The following is a 22,397-nucleotide window of genomic DNA, read 5'->3' as shown; positions in this document are numbered from 1 at the left end:
GCTGAATTAGGGAGACCGGGACACGAAAAGAAGACAAGACGCAGCGAGAAGGCAGAGCAAGAGAAGGCCAAAGAAGACAAGAGGAAGACAAAAGCCACCGATAAGACGCACAGGAGGAAGAGGAAGAGGAAAGGAAGGGATTCCAAGAGGACAATAAAAGACACAGGACAAGGAAAGCAGCAATGGCAGACAAGACTAATTAAAGCAAGAGAAGGCAAAGCAAAGCAAAGAAACCACTTAAGAGTTCAAACGTCAGCGCACCATTTGAGCGAGGCCAGAGAAGAATGGCCTGCCAGGTATTCGGCGCCGACTCTTTCACCCCACTTGCGGGAGATTCACCCTTGCCAATCCTCATGCACCACACCTCTACCGGTGACTGCCTGGCAGCCAGCTCCCACGCTCACAGCATGGTTTCCGCAGGTAAACTGTCCTGTAATGTTGAGTATTTTCTCTTAAATGTCGTATTGTTCTGCAAAAATTAGGCTTCCGCGGTCGCGAAGTATAAGGGGAGAGTGGAAGTTTATAGTGCTTGAATGATATGGACTATGGTTCATATATCGTTGTTGTGATATTAATTAAATCCCAGCTGCAAGAAGGCAGCCCTGTACTACTTCAGCCTTCCGCTTCAGCCTTGTGAGGCTATAAAAAAACGGAGTTTGGCGTTGTGCCATCCCGTGCTGTGACGAAGTGAGATTTGCTCGTGTCGACAGTGAGCGATTATACAGAAAGTCGCATGGGTGCTGCAGGTGAGTGATGTGTCATGTGGGGCTACAAGTTGCTCCTAGAGGCCTCTAATTTACCCAAGCTGAGCAAGAATGCAGATGAATTGGATTGAAAAAATGCATTTATTCAAAGCCAACTGAAATTATGTAAATGTATCTAATCATCTGGTTTGGCCCAGCTGTCTCTACTCAGTGGATAATTGCTTTGAGGATATGTTATCAGTATAGCAAACTCCTCAAGGTCTTTTTTTCTCCTATGGAGCATTGTGGATAAAACTTCCTGCAGGTTTTAGTCTATGCTGATTGTTGTAGCTCAGAATAGACCGGATCACATCATGCAGAACATTAGCCATAAAATGTATATACTGTAGCAGCCATTCAAACGTCTCTTGCAAATAGATTTTCTGCTCAGACAGTACTGTGCTTGTGGAATTGTGCTGGCCTATATTTGATTTCTGTCTTTCAATGAGTCTATGAACTAAAGGTGAAAAGCTGTCATCTGATTTAAATTAAAAAATAAGTACAGTATGCAATGAGGAAAGAAGTCAAATTTTCAATTATGGCAGGATTTTACTGTATTTGTATTGATGTTCAAGTCATCATACATGGCACACAGTGCACAGTCTCTACATTGGAGGGCATCTCAACGCATTGGTGCCAGAATTGAACATCAAGCTGGATAAAAAGATGAATACATGAATAATTATGTAATTAGCAAAGGACATGACCAGAGCAGTGCTCAGCTATATTAAAATACACTAATCAGACGAGAGCATCAACAAAAGGAACGGTTTTAAAGAGGATTCACAATCAATGATACTGGTTGCCATCTAAAAGTGAATTTCCCTGGTTTTAGAAGCATATGTTCTGGCTTGCCATTACTCTTAATGCGTTCATTCCAAATCACTTTTGTTCAAAAGATGTGTCAGGTGATCTCGGTTACATGTTTTAATGTATTTACTGAGCAGCTCAAAGCTGTACCAGCATCAAATGATATGGTAGCTGACTCTCCGGTTTCTAGTTTAAAGAATAAATGTGCTCGACTAAAACTGCACTCGCATCTCTCTCTGCGCTGTCAGCACTAGCACCAGACTGTCGTGATGACATTTGCAAAGAGTCAAATATTAGCAGTGAAACTTCCTTCATGAGCAAACTAAGTTAGTCAAAATTATTTACATGATATTTTTGATAAATTTATTTAAAAAGTATTTAATGGGTTTTCAGTGGAAGGTTTAGTGAGCGTGAGCAACTGCGTGGGCACTCCGCATTTTAACAACCCACTTTAAATTTAAAGACAACACATAGCACCTGTTCCAATTTGAAAATAAAATATAGTAGTTTTCAAAACCCCATATTAGTCAAACTCTACAGTCTGAACTGTATTCAAAGCTGACCTGTCCTCAGATCAGATCCTAGCCAACGCTCTCCAGTTCTTAATTAGCTGATCTTTTGTACTCTGGTCAGATTGTAACCACATTTGTCTCCATCAGTATCATCTGGGCTGTCCCTGGGTCAGCACTCCAAGCGCTCCCACATGCACCTGTCCACCTCCACCCTCGGGAACGCTCTTGGCAACGGCCCCCCGGGCCTACATTACCCAGTCGCCCCCTGTCACTACAGCAACCAGCAGGCCACCTATGGCATGATGGCAGGTGAGTGGTGGTGATGGTATTTGTGACAACTATTGCAAGGCCGTAATTAATATGTAAGTCAATCGACAAACAATTAATCATCAAGAACTTTAATCTGGTCAATCGAGCCTATAATTAATGTATTAAAGGAATGATGCTGCAATGGAAATGAAGTAATGGCCTAATGGTGAAGGTGGCCTCATGCGATGATGATTATGATTGTGATTCGGATGAGAACGATGATTATTGTGCAGACAATAATAAAGGTCTCTCTCTCTCTCACGCTCTCTCTCTCTCTCTCCAGCTCAGGAGATGCTCTCTGCCAGCATCTCTCAGACTCGTATCCTGCAGACATGTGGTGTACCTCACCCCAACATGGTAGGCAGTGCAAATTCATTGCAAGGTAACGATCAGATACACACTCTCACTATCAGTCTTTTCACACACACACACACACACACACACGCATACACACACGTAATCATTCCCTGGCCTGCAGTTCAATCCATTAAATTGGGCAATTTGTTTATTCCAATTTAATTTAAAATTTGCTACCAGTTAAAATCAATTTCAGACTTGATTACCTCGCCGAACGCTTGAGCTCTTTAGCGCACTTGTTAAACATAACCGTCAAAGACGACTTGCCACTTCCTCCCGATGCTGCGCAGAGAGCAGAAACATGAATATAGAAGTGGTTGTGTGAAGACTGTCAGGGGGAATGGTATTGCTGTTAAGAGATATTCTATTTTTTTCATGCCAAGATATTTTGGTGCCAATTTCAAGTCATTCAAAAGTCTGTTTATACCTACCAGAAAATATTCTTCACAGTCAACATGTAGCTCTATAAAGATTGATCAAACAATGCCAATTTGTGTATGTAGTTGCTCAAACAGTTTCTTAATTCAAACAAAAAAAGTCTCCCTCTACTTATATTGATTAGCCGTATTAAGTATGCAAGATTTAATATAAAAGCTTACATATCAGAGCAATTGCTGGTATTAAAAAAAATGAAGCTTGACAACCTAACCAGGATTTTAAAGACCCTGAAAAATGTGCTCAATTAACTTCTAACTATGAACAATGTGTTCCAGCGTTTCACAGAATTTTCTGGTAAAGTTGTTCTAGTGTACTACGCATGTAGAATTAACACTATTGTCCTTTCTTGTCTGAAATCACTTTAAGAAGTTATTCTTACTACACATACAAGACGTAACCTTCTGAAGTCTAAATCTTAAAAAAATGATTAAATGTTTGATGTCCATAGCACAATTTAGTTTGATATAACCAAATGAGAGCAAATGCTGACCAAAAAAAGAATGTGACATTAAAAGTAACCCTGCTGGCACAGAACAATTAACATTTGCAGAGGACATACTATTGCTGCTTGTCTTTTAACAGACAAGGTTGATAGGATTTTAACCACTGGAGTGTAGACTTGGCGACATCTACCCACTCATCTATGTGGTCTAATAAAAGTGTACGGTCTGCAGTGTCCCAGGCAGTGCTAAAATACATTAGGATTACAATTAGACAGCTGGCCACATTTAGTATTACCATCAGGAGGTCAACTTTAAATGAAACTTGCTGAAAGTGGTCAACACCAGTAGAGGGATATTTAAGAGGAGAGGGCATTAACAGAGTTAATAGCATTAAACAAAACTCCGTACTTATGTAAAGTGGATGTGACAAGGTCACAAAAGAAATTGGCGCTTTCATTTTTAAAACTGTGCTCATCTATTTTTTATATTAACAATGGATCAAATGACTAGGTGTAATATGAAAGGTGTCGCTTTATGAACCCACAGAGAGTTATCAGCTCTGGAGCTCTCCTTAGCTATGTGGAGCTGTTTAGCCTCATCAACATTGTTTTCAGCCACAGCAGGCAACTGTTCAACCCACCGTATGCTACCTGCCCAGCAACAAATTGCACAGAGTAAGCATTTCTCTTACCTTGCACAGCAGCTGTCATGATCGCGTGAGAGTTGCGCAATCACAAATCACATGAAAATCCATCTTGTCAGGCTACAATTAATGCTGGTTGGACCAACCAGGTGTGTGCGACACAGAAAAGGACAACTGTTAGTTCAGAAAACAACAATGGCGACTCCTGAAGAGGTTAGCGTGCTGCAATGGCATCAGCTGTATCACAACTGGAGAGTATTTCTTTATTGAAAGAAGATCAAAGAATGGCACTGACAGCTTTTCTCCATGCAAAGGATGTTTTTTTTCTCTTCTCAAGACTTGCTTTGGTAAGAGTTTGATCGACAGATGGTACATCCAATCTCCTGGCACATGTATTTCTTTTTTTTTTAACATTTTCAAAACAGTTCCCTTGATGGCTTCTCGGATGGTTCTGTGTAACAACCATCTGGTGGGTCAGGTTAGCATTTGTCAGCTAAAGAGCCAGATGTACTAGTATGCTAGTCTTTGTTGGAGACCAGACAGACAGAGCTCAATAGACTAATAGATTAATCAGGAGGCTTGAAACACAACTCCTTAACAATAGCTAATGGCACTCCCTTTCTGCTGGATGTGTAAAAAGCCAACTGGTTGCTAAGAAGTTGGACAACTTTAAAGGGTGATAAAAAAGTCAATGCTGTGGTTCAGCTCATTCATTAATAATGGCATTCTGAAGTTCGAATGTCAAGAGTTTGGTTTCTATTTTTGCGCAGCATAAAGCTGCTGATGTTAACACACTCTTTGGATGGTGCACATGTTGTAGCACATAACAGCTGGAGGGTCCATGGCCATCGATATACACGAAGGCTTGTGGGGAGCTTTCACACATCCACTGAGCATGTGTTTTGAAAGGTGCTTGTTGTCCAGTGTGTCTCCACAGAGCGCAAACAAACTGCTGTGTGCACTCAAGGATAGCTGTACACCCTCCGGGGAACTTCAGTGCAGGCATCAGCACAAACGAGGCAAAGTCTTCTCTCTTTCTCCAACATGGTGAGGCGAACAGAATGCCCCAGTATTCCTCTGCCGCTGGTATTGTTTTCTCTTTGTGAGTCATTGTAAGTCTGTGTGTGTGTGTGTCATCATGAGACACCTACTGTAACAGGAACTACTTTGCCAGATGTTTGTGTTTTTGTCACCGTTTTAGCGTCGCAACCATGCAAGATGTGGTCACAAAACTTTACAGATGTGTACTTGAGATAAAAAAATGAAGCCGAAGTTCGGAGAGGGGTTTGGTCCGAGCAAGGGGGCCAGTAGTACGATGGTAGGAAGTGGGGAAGGGGCCATCGGCCCGATTTGGCATCTGGGCTGATATAATCCCATCTCTAGTTAGCTCTTTCAGAGTTGAAGCTTGCAATGGGATCACATCAGCCAACGGCAATAGACCAGGGGCGTTAAGTGTGTGTGTGTGTGTGTGTGTGTGTGTGGGAGGGGGGCAGTGGTCTCTTCGCTCCCCTTGCTCAGACCACACAAAATCATTGAAGTCCATCTTTATTTTTGATCTCAACTACATGTCTATAAAGTTTTGTGACTGCGTCCTGCACGTTTATGCCGCTTTCGTGGTTAGAATATCTGTCCACAGGCATATAAACACCTGTCAAGGTTCTCAAACGTGTCTCTGTGGTAGTTCCCGCCTCAGAAGGTGTCTCCAGCACCATATTTTGTCATGATGACACAGATTCACAAAGTGAAAACAATACCAGCGTCGCTGTCGCGGCTGGTAAAAACTCCACATTATAACCTTTAGGTAGGATTTGTTGCCGTGTTAGACACTTTTAGTTTTAGCCAAAACATTGCAACCTCCTCTCTTGTATCTCCCTCATCACTGGATCTGTAAATTCAGTTAAGTGAAAGTTCGTTCAGTCGATTGTGATGTAGTTTTCCCTGCACTACAATCCCCATAACACAAGAGGGGAGTGTTGCATAGCTCATTTAAGATTCTGTTCCAGCTATGTTGATACTATCAAAAGCAAAGGATATTCGTGCAATAGGTCAGAGTGGATTGAAGACAACATTTGGTTTCTGTCAGACTTAAATCACAAATCAGGTATTGGCTATTGTGTGCAGAGTATTGATGCGATGAGAAGCATCATATTCCAAATAACAGTTAGTCATCCACCCATCTGGTACTCTGGCAGTAATCTGTCATTAATACTAACAAAAGGAAAAAACTAGTGATTGGCAGCAACAGCTACAAGCTCCACTGCAGCTAACCACTTAACATTAACAGCCACTTGTAGAAACTAGAAGGCCACTCAGAGAGTGTGCTCTGCCAAGGCCGTTTCCATAAGTGAAAAATAATGTGTTTAGTCAATCCATGATTTGGATCCCCTCCAAATGTAATGGGTTCTTTTTTGGGCAATGCTACACTTTGCCAGTGACAACTAATAACGCCGTCTCGACCGACAGCATCATTGCAGAAGCGTAGCACTGATCCTCTGGTTCCCCGACAGGTAAACACTGTTAGCCCTGTCAGCACATTTGAAGTTGTTTGCACTGTTACCATTATTGGCTCCAAGCAACCGGCACAGGCGTCGCCATGTTGAGAGCCATTGAGGGGCTCAAGTGCTCCCAATCTCGTTATTTTGCACCTTTAAGGTTATAGTCACCAAAAGTTGTTTAAAAGTTGTGTTCAATGTTTGTTTGTTTTTTACCACATGATAATAGAGAGCATTGAAATCAAAGAAGTGAAGTCGGCTTTGTGTACACTGAAGCCAAGGATAAGAGTATTTCAGCAAGAAATGTGAATGGGCGTCTTAAATTACAGGTAAACTGCAGAGGTGAATATCTGGAATATATTATGTTAAGGGCCAGGGAAAGAAATACCTATTAATCAACTGATTATTAAATTCATTGCACAGGAATGGAGCTGCCTCAGGTGGGTGCTACATAATCGGGTTCAAAAAGTGTATTTTCTCACTTACAAAATACAAAAATATGTGGCGGAAGATCTCACTAGGCATACCTTTTGTTTTCAGGATGAGATGTGAGTCGTCGCATTAATTAAAGAATACTATATATGGGCTATATTAGCAAAATTATAACAATAATATAAAAAATATCAGCCTGCAGGTTCCAGCGGTTTTTGTTCTTAGTAGTTCAGGGTGTCTTGCAGGGGCTTGTCAAACTTTTTTGTGCTGTGGAAATAAAGGCTGTCAGGATACATGTGGGAATAGGAGCCATGCTGCTTTCAACACCCTTCTGACAGCTTGAGGGTCTCCCTTGAGGCACCTTCCAACAAATGTTCTCTCTCTCTCTCTCTCTCTCTCTCTCTCTCTCTCTCTCTCTCTCTCTCTCTCTCTCTCTCTCTCTCTCTCTCTCTCCCCCCCCCCCCCCCCCCCCCCCCAGGGTCTCTTACTCCTTGCTTGTACAAGTTTCCGGATCATGGTCTAAGTAGTGGTTCCTGTGCATTAAGCCATGGTTTCTCCTCACTGCCCCCGGTCCTCCTCTCCACTGATGAGGTCCCTGGGGGCCATAGTATTGGAGAGATGAAAACTGATGGCCAAAGGAAGACCATGCGGGACCCAGAAGATGCCCCGGCCATGGACTCCCCGCAGATACGAGAGTTGGAGATGTTTGCCAATGACTTCAAAATACGGAGGATCAAACTGGGTGAGTATCATCACTAAGTGATGATAATAATTACAGCTGAAAATTTGCCCACAACCCAAGTGCACCAATTAGAGAACCTCACCATGAATGTTTCTGCTTTTGCACTTCTTCTGCTCGAGGGTATTCCATGAAGTGTTTTGGTTTCTTTTGACCTCCAGGCTACACACAGACTAATGTAGGCGAGGCTCTTGCTGCAGTGCACGGCTCAGAGTTCAGCCAGACCACAATCTGCCGCTTTGAAAATTTGCAGCTGAGCTTTAAGAATGCCTGCAAACTCAAAGCCATTCTGGCTAAATGGCTCGACGAAGCTGAGCTGGCCGGTGGTGAGTCACACACATATACTCCATTCCATCAATCCCAATTTAGAGCATTTATTGAACCGCGATCTTTTACCTGGATGTCTAATTTCTATGAGCTAAATAATTGTGTCAGTGTAAGTTGCAAATAAACTTTTGAGTCACTGTTTTATGGTCTGCTGGAGATTACTGTATTACAGCCATGCTTTCCTGGCATGATTACAAAGATCTAACACCAGCTTGTACATCGTCTAGGACAGAGGTTACCAACCTGTTTGCCTTACATACACACAGTGAGCTGTGAGCAGTAACAACACTAACAACATATTATTTTTCCTTCCTGCAGCCTTGTACAATGATAAAATAGGAATGAATGAGCGCAAGAGGAAAAGGAGAACAACTATCAGGTACCAACTATAACAGGGGTCGCCGACCTTTTTTCCTCCCAGAGCTAATTTGGTGCTGCTCATCGCACCAGGTTTCACATCGCCAAACGCAGACGTAACATATGTCTTACTTGTATGGTCCTTTAATAATGTTTCGGCCACTGCAGTCATTGCCTCTATTACAATCCTGACATAGGTGAAGGGCGTTGGCCTTCTTCCCCAGTTTGTTATATCACCACCACTCAGCCGCTGCTAAGCGGGCATACTGCTTGGTAAGTTTACAGGCCATTAGTGTTTAAACAGGGAGGTTAGCCAATTGCGGATTGTATTCATTCAATCACACAATACAGCAGTGGTCTTTGCAGACACACCTGGTCTAAGACCCATCTTATTTTGCTTTTTATTGGTCTGGCTATTTTCCGCGGTCATTGTTAAATCTGGTGTCTGTTTGCTAGTCTGCTAACATCGCCTAATGTTACGATGTCCCTGTAACCAAACTTGAAAGCAGTGTAACTCGTTACAACTGAGAGCTAGTTGGCAAATAATCATTTGGTGTCAGAAGGGGGCGGAGCGTCTGTGAGTTTGAGTGGATAGAAAATTAAACAGGTTTACAAAGCGACTTTGTGTCATCAAATGTATGTACATATTCTTTGAACCTTTAGCTATAGCCACTCAGAAACTGGCAGCTCGCGACCTACTTGTTGGCGACCCCCTAAACTATAAGGAGCAAAGATACAATGCATATCATACGATGACATTTTGATTTCATACAGTTCATCTTTTCTTCTCTCTCCCTTGTTCCCCACTGCAGCCTTGGAGCTAAGGAGGCCCTGGAGCACAGCTTTGTGGAAAAAAGTAAGCCATCCTCCCAGGAAATAGCCCGGATAGCCAAGGGCCTCCATCTGGAGAAGGAGGTTGTCAGAGTCTGGTTCTGCAACAGACGCCAAAGAGAGAAACGGGTCAAAACCAGTCTCAACCTCAGCTCCTGTTTGAACAAACTCGGTCCACACTGCATTGCACAGATGAGTAAAGCATAAAGACCAATGGCATAGTTATACGGTTCAGCTAGAGTTTCCGTTCACCTCCAGCCTGATGGAGGCTCGCTCACGACCACAGCTAGTGAAATAGCGTTATTGTGAAATCAAAAGTCTGACAGAAATCAGATAGGAAACAGAAAAACCCCCAATAACAAAAGCTGTCCTCATTCTGCATCAAGCAGCTGCTGATGCATTTGAAACAATTCAACTGATTTAACATTCAGATTATAACTTATATACGGTAAAAGCCAGTCTAACATTCTGTAAGTTGAAACATTGAAGATAAAAGCTTTTCATTTGCCTCATAAGCTGGTTTTGACGCAGCAGCTTCCGTGACCTGACATTTGAATACACTGAACCATAGCTGTGCCTTGTTTGCTATATGTACACTGAAAGTTACTTACACAGACCAAATACAATCTATCAGCACCAGAGTGCAGATGAACACTCAGATAGATCAGACCTGTGCCTTTAAACAGATGTTAGCTCAACTTTCGTTCTTTTATTTTCAAGAAAGAAGGGAAACTTTATTGTTGATGAAATGTTCCAACATTTTACATCTGCATTTAACAGCTGGACTCTTTGTGTTGTAGTTGTATTTGTTTGTGTATTTGTGATTATTGTGAGCTGATGTGTTAATTACCTGTCTGGAAAATGTTGGTTTTATTTAAAGTGATATAGCCATGGTCATAGTAATATATTGAAAGTTTCACAACAACCTATTTATTTGATACATAATATATTATGTTGAACTACTTTTGCTGAGTACAACCTCTTTGATTTATGGTTATGAAGTCAGGGATAGAAATGGATCTGAGGTCTGCCATTTCCCTCTTGTAATATAGACTTCATTTTTCATATTTGTTGACGTTACGCTTTTGTTGTTGTTCCCTTGACAAAGTGTCATACAAAGAAGAACATCAGCCAGTCACGGCTCTGACCTGGTTGAGATGACTGATGTGAAATTTTCTTAATAAACACAAATTTCCTCTCAGACAAAATCTAGGCTTTTATGTTCCGCTTACATCAGGTACCATTCATTGGTGCCTGGAAGACATATAAATTAGACTGCCACTTTATTATAGTGCAGGAAATGATGCTATGTAAGGTTGTAGACAGATAGATTTGAAATACCTTCATTCAACTTGATTGAAAATATACAGTAAATATGCCAGAGACACAGCAGGTTATTGCGAAACTTATACTTGTACTGAGCTATTGTCTTTCTGTTCCCATACACTGAAAGGTGAATCAGTTTAATTCATTTCTGGTAATAAAGGAGAATTGTGTTTCATGCAGAGCTACACATGTGCCATCTCTCACTTCTACTAACGTCATTTTATGACCCATATAATACATACATTAGAAGAGACAGTCAGGTTATGTGTACAGCATGAACTGTACAATTCATGGGTGTGCCACCGGTGATTCATTAATAAATCTAGAAGACATCTATTGAGGAGCTGGCAGTTTCCACTGTGATTCATGTACAGCTGTCTCACTGGAGCGCTGTCAGGGGAAATAAATGCAGCAGGGTCGTTGGACCGCCGACACATTTCTGAGGCCCGAAAGTTATAGGCATGATATGCTGAATAAGACAAAGCTATTAAGAGGCTTCTTAGTGCTGGTCTCACAGATGCTTTAACACTGCAGCTCTTGAAGGTACACCTCTTGTGTTTTTGTCTTTATGTTTTATGTGTTCAGAGAACATTGGGGCCTTTACCGCTTGTTAAATTCTTTAAAAAAAATCTGTTTTCTAGAACTGAAAATCACATACTGTAGCTAATGCAATATTATTGGGAAGATCTGCATCAGTAAATGCTGAATGTTTGTATTCCATTTCTTCTATATACTACAAATTACATAGACTTTACATGACAGCTAATGATTTTGCAGTGACCATGCTGGTGTTTCTTATACATTTGGATCCATCTATTGACTTCATTATATTTCTGTATGATATTAAAATATATTGGCAGATTGATGCTTGTTGTGATTAAACTTGAGCAAGCTTCAAGAGCTCGCCAATCATATGGAAATGAATGGGAACCAATGGCTGTCTGGAATGGTAGTAAAGATACATCTAAAACATGTATTTAAACATAGATAAAATGGTCTGTAGAGATGGAAATAATGAGTTAGTCCTTTAAAGGGGAAACATAATAAAAGCTCACCAACATGTACCTGAAGAAACTTTATTCATTTATAAAAGCCATCAACCCTTTACAGTCACTTTACAATGACCAAACAAAAAAAGAGGAGTATACATACACCTTTAAAAAAAAAGTGTGGACATTTCCTAAGCATAGAACTGCATTCAAACAATGTTGGAATCTGTTAAAACATTGTTTCCGCTCACAATCACAAAAGAAGAAGAGATGTTAGAAGGTAGTGGAAAGAATGATTTACAAAAATGCAATGAGTTGTCTGTTGTACATGTCAGATGCATGCAAGAATGGAAACATTTTCAATTTGTTTTGGCAATGGAAGTCAATGTGGGAACAAGAGGCCAGCGAGCGAGAGAGAGAGACAAAGAGTCAATGTAACTTAATCAGTGTCTTTCTCGTGACGCTGGCTGACATTACATCACTGCAGAGAAGCGCACGCTTCAGCTCTGAGGAAGAGAAAACATCTCTCGGATCACAGTGTAGTTATTATTTTAATGGTGTAGTGTGTGTGTGTGTGTGTGTGTGTGTGTATGCTTGTGAGTGAGGCAGCTTAAATAACATATGACAGTAACTGCACAGCAGCTGAAAGAGAGGAGGGACTGCAGGACCAGTGCCATCCCACAATCACTGTAAACCCCATGTCCAACATAAGATACACAATCAGATCAACCAAGAATAATAATTAAAAAAAAAAAAAAAAAGAAAAAAACTAATTTGATTACTCAGTAGCATCAAACAAGCTATTCAAAAACTCTTCGATATGCCGGTGTTACATTAGTCCTAATTTGTGTTTGATTAAGCTTTCCCACACAATCTGTACAGCATCACATCTGCGGCGGTGCAAATTAAACGCTTGCCCTCCGATCAGTCCATCTCACCATTTCATGCATTATGTAAATAACGTTTCCTTATGCAAGTAAAGTGACGGCCTTACCCTCGTCAGTTATACATCTCACATGCACATGTCTGAGTTACATCATCTCCAGTAACTATGGTAGCGAACCTAAGGGTTTTATAAAAACATGATCATTAATCAGCTTAGTTGACCAGTTGCTTGATTTGTGTAGAGAAGGTTGCTGTTGATGCTCTGTCTCCCTTTCACTTGCGTGGTAAAGCTACTGTGTCCCATTTCAGCCGGGGATATTTCACCCCAAACAACACGCACATGAAGAAGAGGACGGTTTGCCTCGGAGGAAGTGGATCGCGTAAATGGTGCGAGTCGGCAAAATACAAGTTCCATCTGGTTACTGACAACACCTAAGCTGTTTTTAATTACAGTGTTTTACTTATTAAAACTTGCTGGGGAAAGACCCTCCATCTTCAGCCACGTAAAAGCTGATAGATTATACGACTGAGACGGGAAAAGCCAGTCCCATGGTCTCTACACTGTAGCCCTTCTACAGACGGAGATGTGTGGTACAGTAAACGACAGCATAGGTGGTTCAGAACTCTACTATTAGTCCACCTTTAGGCTGTGGCCACTCCAGTATGTTAATAAATATCATTTTCGCATAAATAGATCAGATGTTCTGCCTTAAATGATCTGTAAGGCAACCTGCCGAAGGAAGTGTGATTATGTGCGTGTTAATAAACATGTCCGCCCGCATGTCTTTGAATGTCTTAACGTGTGTGTGTGTGTGTGTATGTGTGTTGGTGTACACCCTTTGTTACACCTTTAGCATTTCAACAATGATAAAAAACCAATGTGTGTAAAAGAGTCTGTATCAATCAGTGTTAATGTTGCACAAGTTTACAATGTGAACATGAATACAGAGAAGACCATTAGTCCACTCCCAGAGCTCGGAGCTGTCTCTCTATCTCGTCGTCAGAGATGGTGGCCTGTTTAGAGGAGGCGGCGCTGGGGAGGCTCTTTCCTGCAGCTGGAGCTCTCACCATCTGGAAACACACATGGGCAGAACATTTCCCCATTAGCAGGCACACTCGATTCAAACTTAACACACACACACACACACACACACACACACACACAAAGCCCGGTACTCGTCGTAAGATTGGCTGCTGCGAACAGCTGCCTACTGCCACTAATAATACAAACGTAAAAGACCCGTTCAATTCCGATGGCATTTATTGTCAATTGTATTGGAAAACGATTAACTCCACGAAACAATTCATACCGCATGAATACTTTGTGATGTCCCTTTAAATGACTTACGCCCACCACAGCGTTAATGCAAGTGGGCGTCAGTTACACAAGCATAGTTCTTGACAGCAGCAAACATCCTTCACTTGACAAACAGAAATAAGAAACCACTTCTTGCCGCTCTTTTACCCTTCCCTTGATGATATGGCTTTACAGGTTTTGTTGGTTAATGGTTGAATATCGTCTGTGCTGCGACATGCTTAAGGCTCTTTAACTGGTATAATAAAAGTGTTACAACAACCTGGCACTCACCACACAAAAGGCATAAGTACATGACGTGGATCTTAATTCAAACTATTATTAAATTTTGTCTTTGCTGAAAAACTGAAGCCATCTTTCAGCACCTGTTATTTGTCACGGCATTATATATTGAGTGAAAATCCGGGTTGATTGAGAAAGCTTTATTGTTGAACACAACGAGAGCATTCAGAGAATTCTCCGCTCAGCCTTCTTTATTGTGATTAAGCAAGAATGAAAATGCCCCCCCCCCCACATTTAAAAACCGTTTTGCAGGGTTTTTATGAATCTTGTCTGTTTGTTCTCTCCAGCTGTGGGGCTTGTTTATGGGACAGTTTGTGGGTTTTGTACATTGTGTTATGAGAGGTAATAACTCATGAAGCCCCCCAGGGGGAGCCAGACACACACCAGATGGGCAGCCTGGCAGTTCCACAGACTAAAGTACAGAAGAGCTAGAAGAGCTGCAGGCTAGCCCCACCATGTGGCAGCTGGAATACATCTTAACAGTCGAGTAAAAGCCATGTGGAACATTTACTGTGTACTTCATGTTGCTGGGGGATCATTTACGTGTGTAAAATGTGCTTTTACGTTCTCTCATTTCTGCCTGAATAGTGAGAACACTTAGATAAAAAGAGAAAAATGAAAAAAGGCATTGCCCTATGGGCTTAAAGTTTTTCCAAACAGAAGATAGTATAAAGTTACAGTGAGCTCTCTCTCTCTCTTTCTCTCTCTCTCTGAATTTCTTACCTTTCCTGAGATCTCAATGCCGATCTCGTCCAGAACCTGGTTGACGATGTCCTGAGATTCTTCTTCGTCCCCGGACTCATCGAAGATCTCATCTAAAGTGTCGTTGACTGGACGGATAGTGAGACAGGAAGGGAGGAGATGAGGACACATTGATCACAGTTTGGACTTTAGAGTGAGAAATGTATGCATGCATGTGTGGCTGCTTGTGTGCTATCGATCCCACTACGCAAACGGAAAAGCCTCTCTGTTTCATAATCGTGCTTTCGTGTTTCTCTTTCTTGCGACACTCGTCAACCCCGAACACCCGTTCTCATAGATCCTGACAATCTGGTTTAGGCGAGCCTGTAAATACCAGAGCTCTTTGTGTGTGTGTATTGCGAGTCCTTACTCATCTCCTCGGTCATGTCCATCTTCATGTTCTCCTTCTGGAAGTCCTGCATGGTCTGCAGGGTCTTCTGTGGATCCATCTTCTTATTTACTGCTTGCATAGTCTGCACACATGATTAAAAGAAAGGTTAGAGAGTTGATCTCGAGGTTGTAAGCTGGTACTGAGGAGAAGCAGCAACGTAGCGAATAATCAAGACCTTCATGCTGCCTTCTTTTTCAGCATAAGCGGTTGATAAGATATTTGCAAAAAAAATATGAATTAAGAAGATTTGAATCACATAGGTGTCATATAGAGAACCTTAATTCTCTCAGAACATGCTCTCGGTTAATTATCTTGCATATTACAGACACGGCAGTTTCCCAAGAAGCAAATTCAAGATGATTTATGCTCGTATTACAAATCAGTGTCTCAAAGAGATATTGGGGAAATAGGGCTTCAGAAGACTTGCTCTGCATTCATTAGCAAGTAAGGATAATAGAAGTACAAAGAAAGAGCTCAGACTAACTCTACATGATGCATCTCCTTCCTTCCCATGAGGGATCAGCACAAACGTGGCATATTTTCACAGCTTAGCCAGACTCACATATATCCCTCTATTCACTTAACTGTTGACATACCGCTCTAAACCAGGCTAACCCACAGCTATGTGAGCGGACAGTGCTGCACTACTCACCTAATAAATGGATTTTCTAAGAAAATCTGTGTCTAAACAAACTCTGTGTATGTCTGACATAAAACAATGAACACATTTTCTCTCTTTCGCTCTATGAAAACACACACACACACACGCTCTAACACTCCATTAATCTGCTGCCTAATTATATTTGACCTGTGTGTGTTTGTGAAGTCTCTGTACTGCACATCGCTCCGGGCCAATTACCAGCTTTCACACTTCATTTACAACGACGCCACCAGACTTTAAACATGAACAGATCGCACATTAATACTTTAATCACAACACTAAAATATTGCTACAAGTAAACACTGAAACTAGTTCCTATGCAAAACAGAAAGACACCGAACAGTGAGTTGAACGTAGTGGATATCAAATGTCCGGGGTCTTACCTTAGCTGAGGTGGCCATGGCGCCGGCCATCTTCATCTGGGAGTTCATGACCTTCGTCTGCGTAGACATGGAGGTGACCTTAGAGCTGACGGCGTACGTGCGGTTCTTCTGCTTCCTCAGCTGGACCAGCTGCTTGGCCAGAATCTTACAGGCCTCCTTGTTACCGCTCTTAGCCATTTTCTTGATTTCAGCCTCCTGGAAGGGGGGGGGAGAGGGGTACATTTATGAACATTATTACAATGGAGCCCATAATATTGTACGGAGCAGATGCAGTAGCCACTAACGCCTGACCCTAACTAACACCAACTGTGTGTATAAGCACATACATTGAGACAAATAGGGATTTTGAGGCTGCCCATGTTGCAGATTTGCCGTAGCGGAGCAGCTACCTTACACACCAGATACATTTCTCATTAAAGTAATGTTTTGTGAACTTTACGGTGTCAGTGAGCGCCACCAATTTTCCATCTGTTTCAGCAATATGACATGCCTAACCATGTCCAAAGCCACATTAAGATCCCGGACAATCAGGATGGAATAAATCAGCAGCCAAGTCAACTGCAGGGACAACTCTATGATAGCTCTACGATAGCTCTACGATAGCTCCACGATAGCTCCACGATAGCTCCACGATAGCTCCACGATAGCTCCACGATAACTCCACGATAACTCCACGATAACTCCACGATAACTCCACGATAACTCCACGATAGCTCTACGGGTAACTGTGGATCTGAATGGGCAATCCGCTCGGATGCCATTTATGAAGGTACATTTTAGATGTGCATTACTCGTTTTTAATGACATTCCATGACTCTCATAGTTCAGGAGGGCTTCTGCAGAGTATACTGTGTAATAACTTCTCTGTGCTGCTACTGATCATGTGACCTGCAAAGTGCTTCCATGATTTCCTCTTACTGTACCATATGACGCATAATACACACACACACACACACTATGCATTGATAAACAAACAAAGTATATCCATGATGCTCCTGAGAGACCACTGTGTTTATATAAATATAGACATAGTAAATAACGTCATCTGGATCAGGCCTCACACACTGGCAAAGCAAATGCACGCTTTGGTAAACATCAGAAAACACACTAATGCCCACGGGAACCTGTGTGTGGGCACAAGTGTGTGTGTGTGTGTGTGTGTGTGTGTGTGTGTGTGTGTGTGTGTGTGTGTGTGAGCATCCCGAGAGACATGAGTGGAGCTGCAGGTTACAGCCGGCTAGAAAGGCCTCTCAGCACAGCTGCAGTGTGTGTTGTTTATTTCTTGTGTGTGAGCTAAAAGCATCTTCAGGAAACAACAATCAATTATTAATGTTTGATGAAGCAACAGACATTCCCCCAATCAGCTCAGTGTCTCTCTCTCTCTCACACACACACACACACACACACACACACACACACACACACACACACACACACACACACACACACACACACACACACACACACACACACACACACACACACACACACACACACACACACACACACACACACACACACACACACACACACACACCAGGTGCATTAGGTTCAGTCTGGATTTACTTTCTTTTGTGAGCAGTAAAAATTCAAATGAATGCCACGGAGGGGAAGAAAAAAATGTTGAGCTGTATAAGAAAAAAAGGAGCGCAGTGACAATAATAATGTCAACTGCACTGTCATCTGAAAAACTATGAATGCTTTAACGGGGAAAAGATACAGATGAGAGCAGTGGGACTTCTCCTGATGTGAAGCATAGAATGTCTTATTTACTGTCCTGTTGGGAAAGCAGGGAGGGGGAGGGGGGGGGGGGGGTGATGGATAGAGAGTGTTCTCCTCGACATGAAGGAGTGCAGCTCACCAATGTGAGGCTGGGAGGACTTCTCTTGGTATAGGAGCTGGGAATGTTAACGTATAAACGAGGGACATCGACGGACAATGTGTTGCAACAGCAGCTTTAATCAAACTCTCCTGTGAAGTTTACACATGACTAAAAACATTTTTTTTTTATTAATTAATTCAATTTCACACAATTTGATATGTTTTCTGCATATTCTAAAATGTACCTAAAACCAACAACAAAAATAAAGAGAAACAAACTTTTATGAACCTGATTTATTGACTTCTGCCCTATATGCAGTATGAATGTGTGTGCTTACACTCACATTTGAGTGCGCATGGTGGTGGTGGCGGGGCAACAGACAGTCATGATTGTGCTAAAGTGCTAATATAGGTCATTTCCATTTGTTAGTGAAAGTATATTTTATTCAAAACGTGCAACAAAGCCCTTTAAACAAAAAAAAATAACTTGACTAATTAGCAGAAAGCATTAATGAGGAATAATAATCTGGTTCCCCAGGGAGGTAATTATGTCCTGTATGATTTTTACTTAAAACAATAGAGAGGAAACAGCCAGATTCTTTCATCTTTCAGAGAAGGGAAATGTTGTGTGTGTCTGTGAATATAGCCGCAGCGTGTAATTCTGAGTGAGCGAGTGAGAGAGTGCGTGCATGTGTGAGAGAGGAGTCTGACTTGCCTGAAGCAAAGCCACCACACCAGATCCTTCTTGCTATTAATTTAGGCCCATTAGCCAATCAGACTCAATCCCAGATTGTAGGAAAAGGATGTAATATGCATCTCTAGCTATGTGTTGGGATAGCAGTGATGCAATATATAGAAATCTATGGAAAATGCCTGAGAGATACTTTTGTTTCGCCAGACTTCTCTGTGTGTGTGTGTGTGTGTGTGTGTGGTCCCACCATTTGTTTCTCTTGTTTCTCCAGCGCTGATCTGTCCCTGGTGATCTGTCTCTGGGTGCCACGCAGCTCCTTAGACTGTTCCTTGATGATGTCTTTGGAGAGACAGAAAGGAAGACAGGTCACACTTTGTGAAAGCTACAATAACTAAACACTTATAACACATAAGTGCCCTTTCCAGATATCAAAATGCAAACACACGCTCTCTCAGTTTATGTGGTAACATGTATAACTTTTGATCTTATCAAATATACAAAATACAATTTCACTCTGTGCAGTGGTGGTAACACAAGTCCAGTCTCAAAATAGCTCACACCAATATTGAGTCAGCTCTAAACCACGCACACAAAGTGGCATCATGTGAGCTGACGTACGACTCTGAAGTCACACACTCATCCACAACTTCTGAGTGAGGGACAGCCCGCATAATCACTGTCTCTCACACACACACACACACACACACACACACACACACACACACACACACACACCCTTCAGGTCCTCCATAAAAAGAAAATATGACAATGATGACAGAAAATAATACAGTCTTAAAATGTATCAGAAATTACCTAAACCTGATTCAGTTTAAATTCGGAGGTGCTTTAAGATGTTGCAATGCACAGCACAATACATATACAATATCGTTTTAGGAATTTTTAATCCACAACGAATCGTCTAGCATTAAGTAAAGTTAAGAATCAGCATAAATTAACTCCTAAAATACCCTTCAACAGGTCAAATGAACAAAACAAAACTTTAAATAAAAAGAGCAAAACAGGAGGAATCCCTGTTCCAGGACGAACGGATGTCAATAGATGAGCACAGAATAACAGATCAATAAATCAGTTCTCTGGGAAAGACATGTAGAGTTTAGACAGTATATTATCTAAAAAAAAATAACTAAAAAAAGGAGGAACTGAACAATTGATTCAGCTCCATATTCATAAGTTGCAATATAATATAGAAGAAGATATCACTTCATGGTAAAAAGCAAACCATTGCCAAAAAAAGCTTTCTTCTTTGTGAAAAGTTCAGCCGGCATTAACTCGGTCAAAACACGTCAGTGCGTTGGACCACTTGTGGGATCGACGCGTGTACGCGTATAAGGTGACGTGCCGCCAACGTTTCAAAGTGGGAGGGATATCGTCCTACAAATATGTGCGATCTAACCCCCCCCCTCCTCCATTCGCCAAATAACCAGAAACCACTTCAGCCACCCTACCCAGGGCTACAACGAGAAAAAACTCTGTCCACAGACGGAGAGATGAGACAAGTTAACGATAACGATGAGATGAGATGGAAAACTGCAAAATGTCAATGAGAAGACCCGACAACGGCTTGGAATGGAGTGGAGGCACCGCGGCACAGTAAGTACAGTATGCAGGCGATCGGTGTGGGTGAGACTGGGAGGACAATGATGGGAGGAGTAGGGAGGCGGGTCTGTGGAAAGATTTGCCTTAAACAACAGAGCATAGTTTTAAACATGAAGACAATAAACTATGATATTTTTATGGAATTCTCTACACACAAGTGTGGGGGGGGGGGGGGGGGGGTCCAGAGTAGGTGAACTTTTAATGTGCCCCCCCTCTAATCCAGCCCTATGAGTCAATATAATCAGTATTTGAAATAGAATAATTGATTCATTAAATATGATTAAGGAGAGGCTGGTTTTCCATTCTGACCTTGTGAGGCTGATTGCCGCGCCTGGAGACAAATACGAAAATACTTAAATTTAAAGGCTTCTCAAAATGTAGACATCACTGTATGTTACAGATTAAAATGTAGACATCACTGTATGTTACAGATTAAAATGTAGACATCACTGTATGTTACAGATTAAAATGTAGACATCACTGTATGTTACAGATTAAAATTACACCGTCCAAGTGCAAAGACAGCATGATATGAGGTCATATTTTAACAGCATGTCCTTTATATTACAGAATTGTATCACACAGTTTGTAATAAGGTTGTTTTTATTTTACTCATGAGTCAGTAATGTAACGTTATCTTTATGTATGTCTTCTCCAGACAGGAAATGTGAGAGTTGGAACTGTAACCTTTGGTATAATTTCAATAAATAAAATCCAATGATCAAATATAAAAGTCAACAAATAGTATAAGGGCTATTATCTATTTGACATGACATATTAATAAACGTTTTGACACACATTTAATGACAATTGGGGGTTTATGTGACCGGTTTGTGTTCAGACATTATACAACAGTTACTAAACCTTAGCTCCTGTGTAGCAATGAAGTCACCTTCTTCCTTTATGGACCTCACGTTAGCAGATAGCTAACGATTAGAGCAGTGTGCGGAAACGAACCTAAATGACCCAAGTAACATGTAACAACACATATTGTTGCTCACAGCTACATTGTAACGTCAATGCGGCCATTTACGTTACATATAGCTACATTAAGTTTACATTAACGCTGTTTTTAGGCTTCAGTCTGCAGTGTGACTTGTGACTCAGCGAGACCCAGAACAGGTTGAACAAGTTAGCGTCAAATGGGAATAGCTAAAGTTAATATGGGAACAACACAGCACTCTGAACACCAGGCTAAAAACAAGTTAGCTAGTTTTTTCCACACAGAACAAACTTACCATCGACAGTCTTCTTCTTGAAAAGGGAAGCCATATCGCTGCTTTGTGTCGACTAATATATAAAAAGACAAATCCTGTACTGTTACACTGTGTGATTCTTATCGCTAAAAACCGCCGTCAAACCGACGCGGTGGGCCGGTTTAGTAGCTTCGGTTTCCTGGTTGACTTTCTGTTGTCGGAGTTCCTCCCTCAGCTGACTGACTCAACTGCTCCCCGTGACGTCACGGCGGGACTCTCATGCTGCCTTCACGTGTATCTCGTAAAATGTCCCACCGTGATCAGAAAAGTGTGTCTAAACTGGTCAAAAATAATGCCAAATAATGAAAAATGACAACACTGTCCCCTTTGAATGTTCTGTTGGACTGCAAAGCCCTATGAATGTCTGGATTATAGAAGAATATCATCTGAATGCTAAGGTGTATGAGTGTACCCAGTCTACACCAAGAACTATGAACAGGGGTTGGACCAGAAAAGGCATAGGTAGCCTGACTGTCATAGACGAATGGCCAGTGCAATTACCAAAATAGATCAATAAAACTCAATGTGTTACAGCAAATTAAGACATTAGATTTGGACCTCAATCCTATTTACCAGTCTTTTAGTTTATTCATGTCCATTGAACAT

At 41.6% G+C, this 22,397-nt stretch overlaps 2 protein-coding genes across 2 annotated transcripts; one reads left to right on the top strand and one right to left on the bottom strand.

Annotated features, from left to right (window-relative positions):
* The first annotated feature begins 284 nt into the window (after window positions 1–284).
* On the top strand, window positions 285–9,640 carry pou1f1 (POU class 1 homeobox 1). The gene is made up of 7 exons (XM_076104073.1): window positions 285–420; window positions 2,213–2,374; window positions 2,658–2,756; window positions 7,658–7,921; window positions 8,080–8,244; window positions 8,564–8,624; window positions 9,415–9,640. The coding sequence occupies exons 1-7, from the start codon at window positions 285–287 to the stop codon at window positions 9,638–9,640; spliced, it is 1,113 nt and encodes a 370-aa protein (XP_075960188.1).
* Window positions 9,641–11,821: 2,181 nt separating this feature from the next.
* Window positions 11,822–21,966, bottom strand: chmp2ba (charged multivesicular body protein 2Ba). The gene is made up of 6 exons (XM_076108926.1): window positions 21,774–21,966; window positions 19,166–19,257; window positions 16,407–16,601; window positions 15,342–15,444; window positions 14,954–15,060; window positions 11,822–13,704 (listed from the first exon to the last, which is right to left on the bottom strand). Exons 1-6 carry the CDS (start codon window positions 21,805–21,807, stop codon window positions 13,591–13,593), a joined length of 645 nt encoding a protein of 214 aa, XP_075965041.1. The 5' UTR covers window positions 21,808–21,966; the 3' UTR covers window positions 11,822–13,590.
* Window positions 21,967–22,397: the final 431 nt, after the last annotated feature.

This window comes from Anarhichas minor, unplaced genomic scaffold (genome assembly GCF_050575085.1).
Source record: "Anarhichas minor isolate MPS153535 unplaced genomic scaffold, ASM5057508v1 ptg000004l, whole genome shotgun sequence".
In the NCBI taxonomy this organism is placed as follows: domain Eukaryota; kingdom Metazoa; phylum Chordata; class Actinopteri; order Perciformes; family Anarhichadidae; genus Anarhichas; species Anarhichas minor.
Note: the sequence above shows the minus strand (reverse complement) of the source record. Positions and strands in the feature narration are given on the sequence as shown.

Coding starts and splice junctions, on each gene's coding strand:
- pou1f1 (XM_076104073.1), top strand. CDS start 285: ATGGCCTGCCAGGTATTCGGCGCCGACTCTTTCACCCCACTTGCGGGA. Junction 421..2,212: donor TCACAGCATGGTTTCCGCAG/GTAAACTGTCCT, acceptor TGTCTCCATCAG/TATCATCTGGGCTGTCCCTG. Junction 7,922..8,079: donor AATACGGAGGATCAAACTGG/GTGAGTATCATC, acceptor TTTGACCTCCAG/GCTACACACAGACTAATGTA.
- chmp2ba (XM_076108926.1), bottom strand. CDS start 21,807: ATGGCTTCCCTTTTCAAGAAGAAGACTGTCGATG. Junction 19,258..21,773: donor CAAGAAGAAGACTGTCGATG/GTAAGTTTGTTC, acceptor GTCTCTCCAAAG/ACATCATCAAGGAACAGTCT. Junction 15,061..15,341: donor GGACATGACCGAGGAGATGA/GTAAGGACTCGC, acceptor CTATCCGTCCAG/TCAACGACACTTTAGATGAG.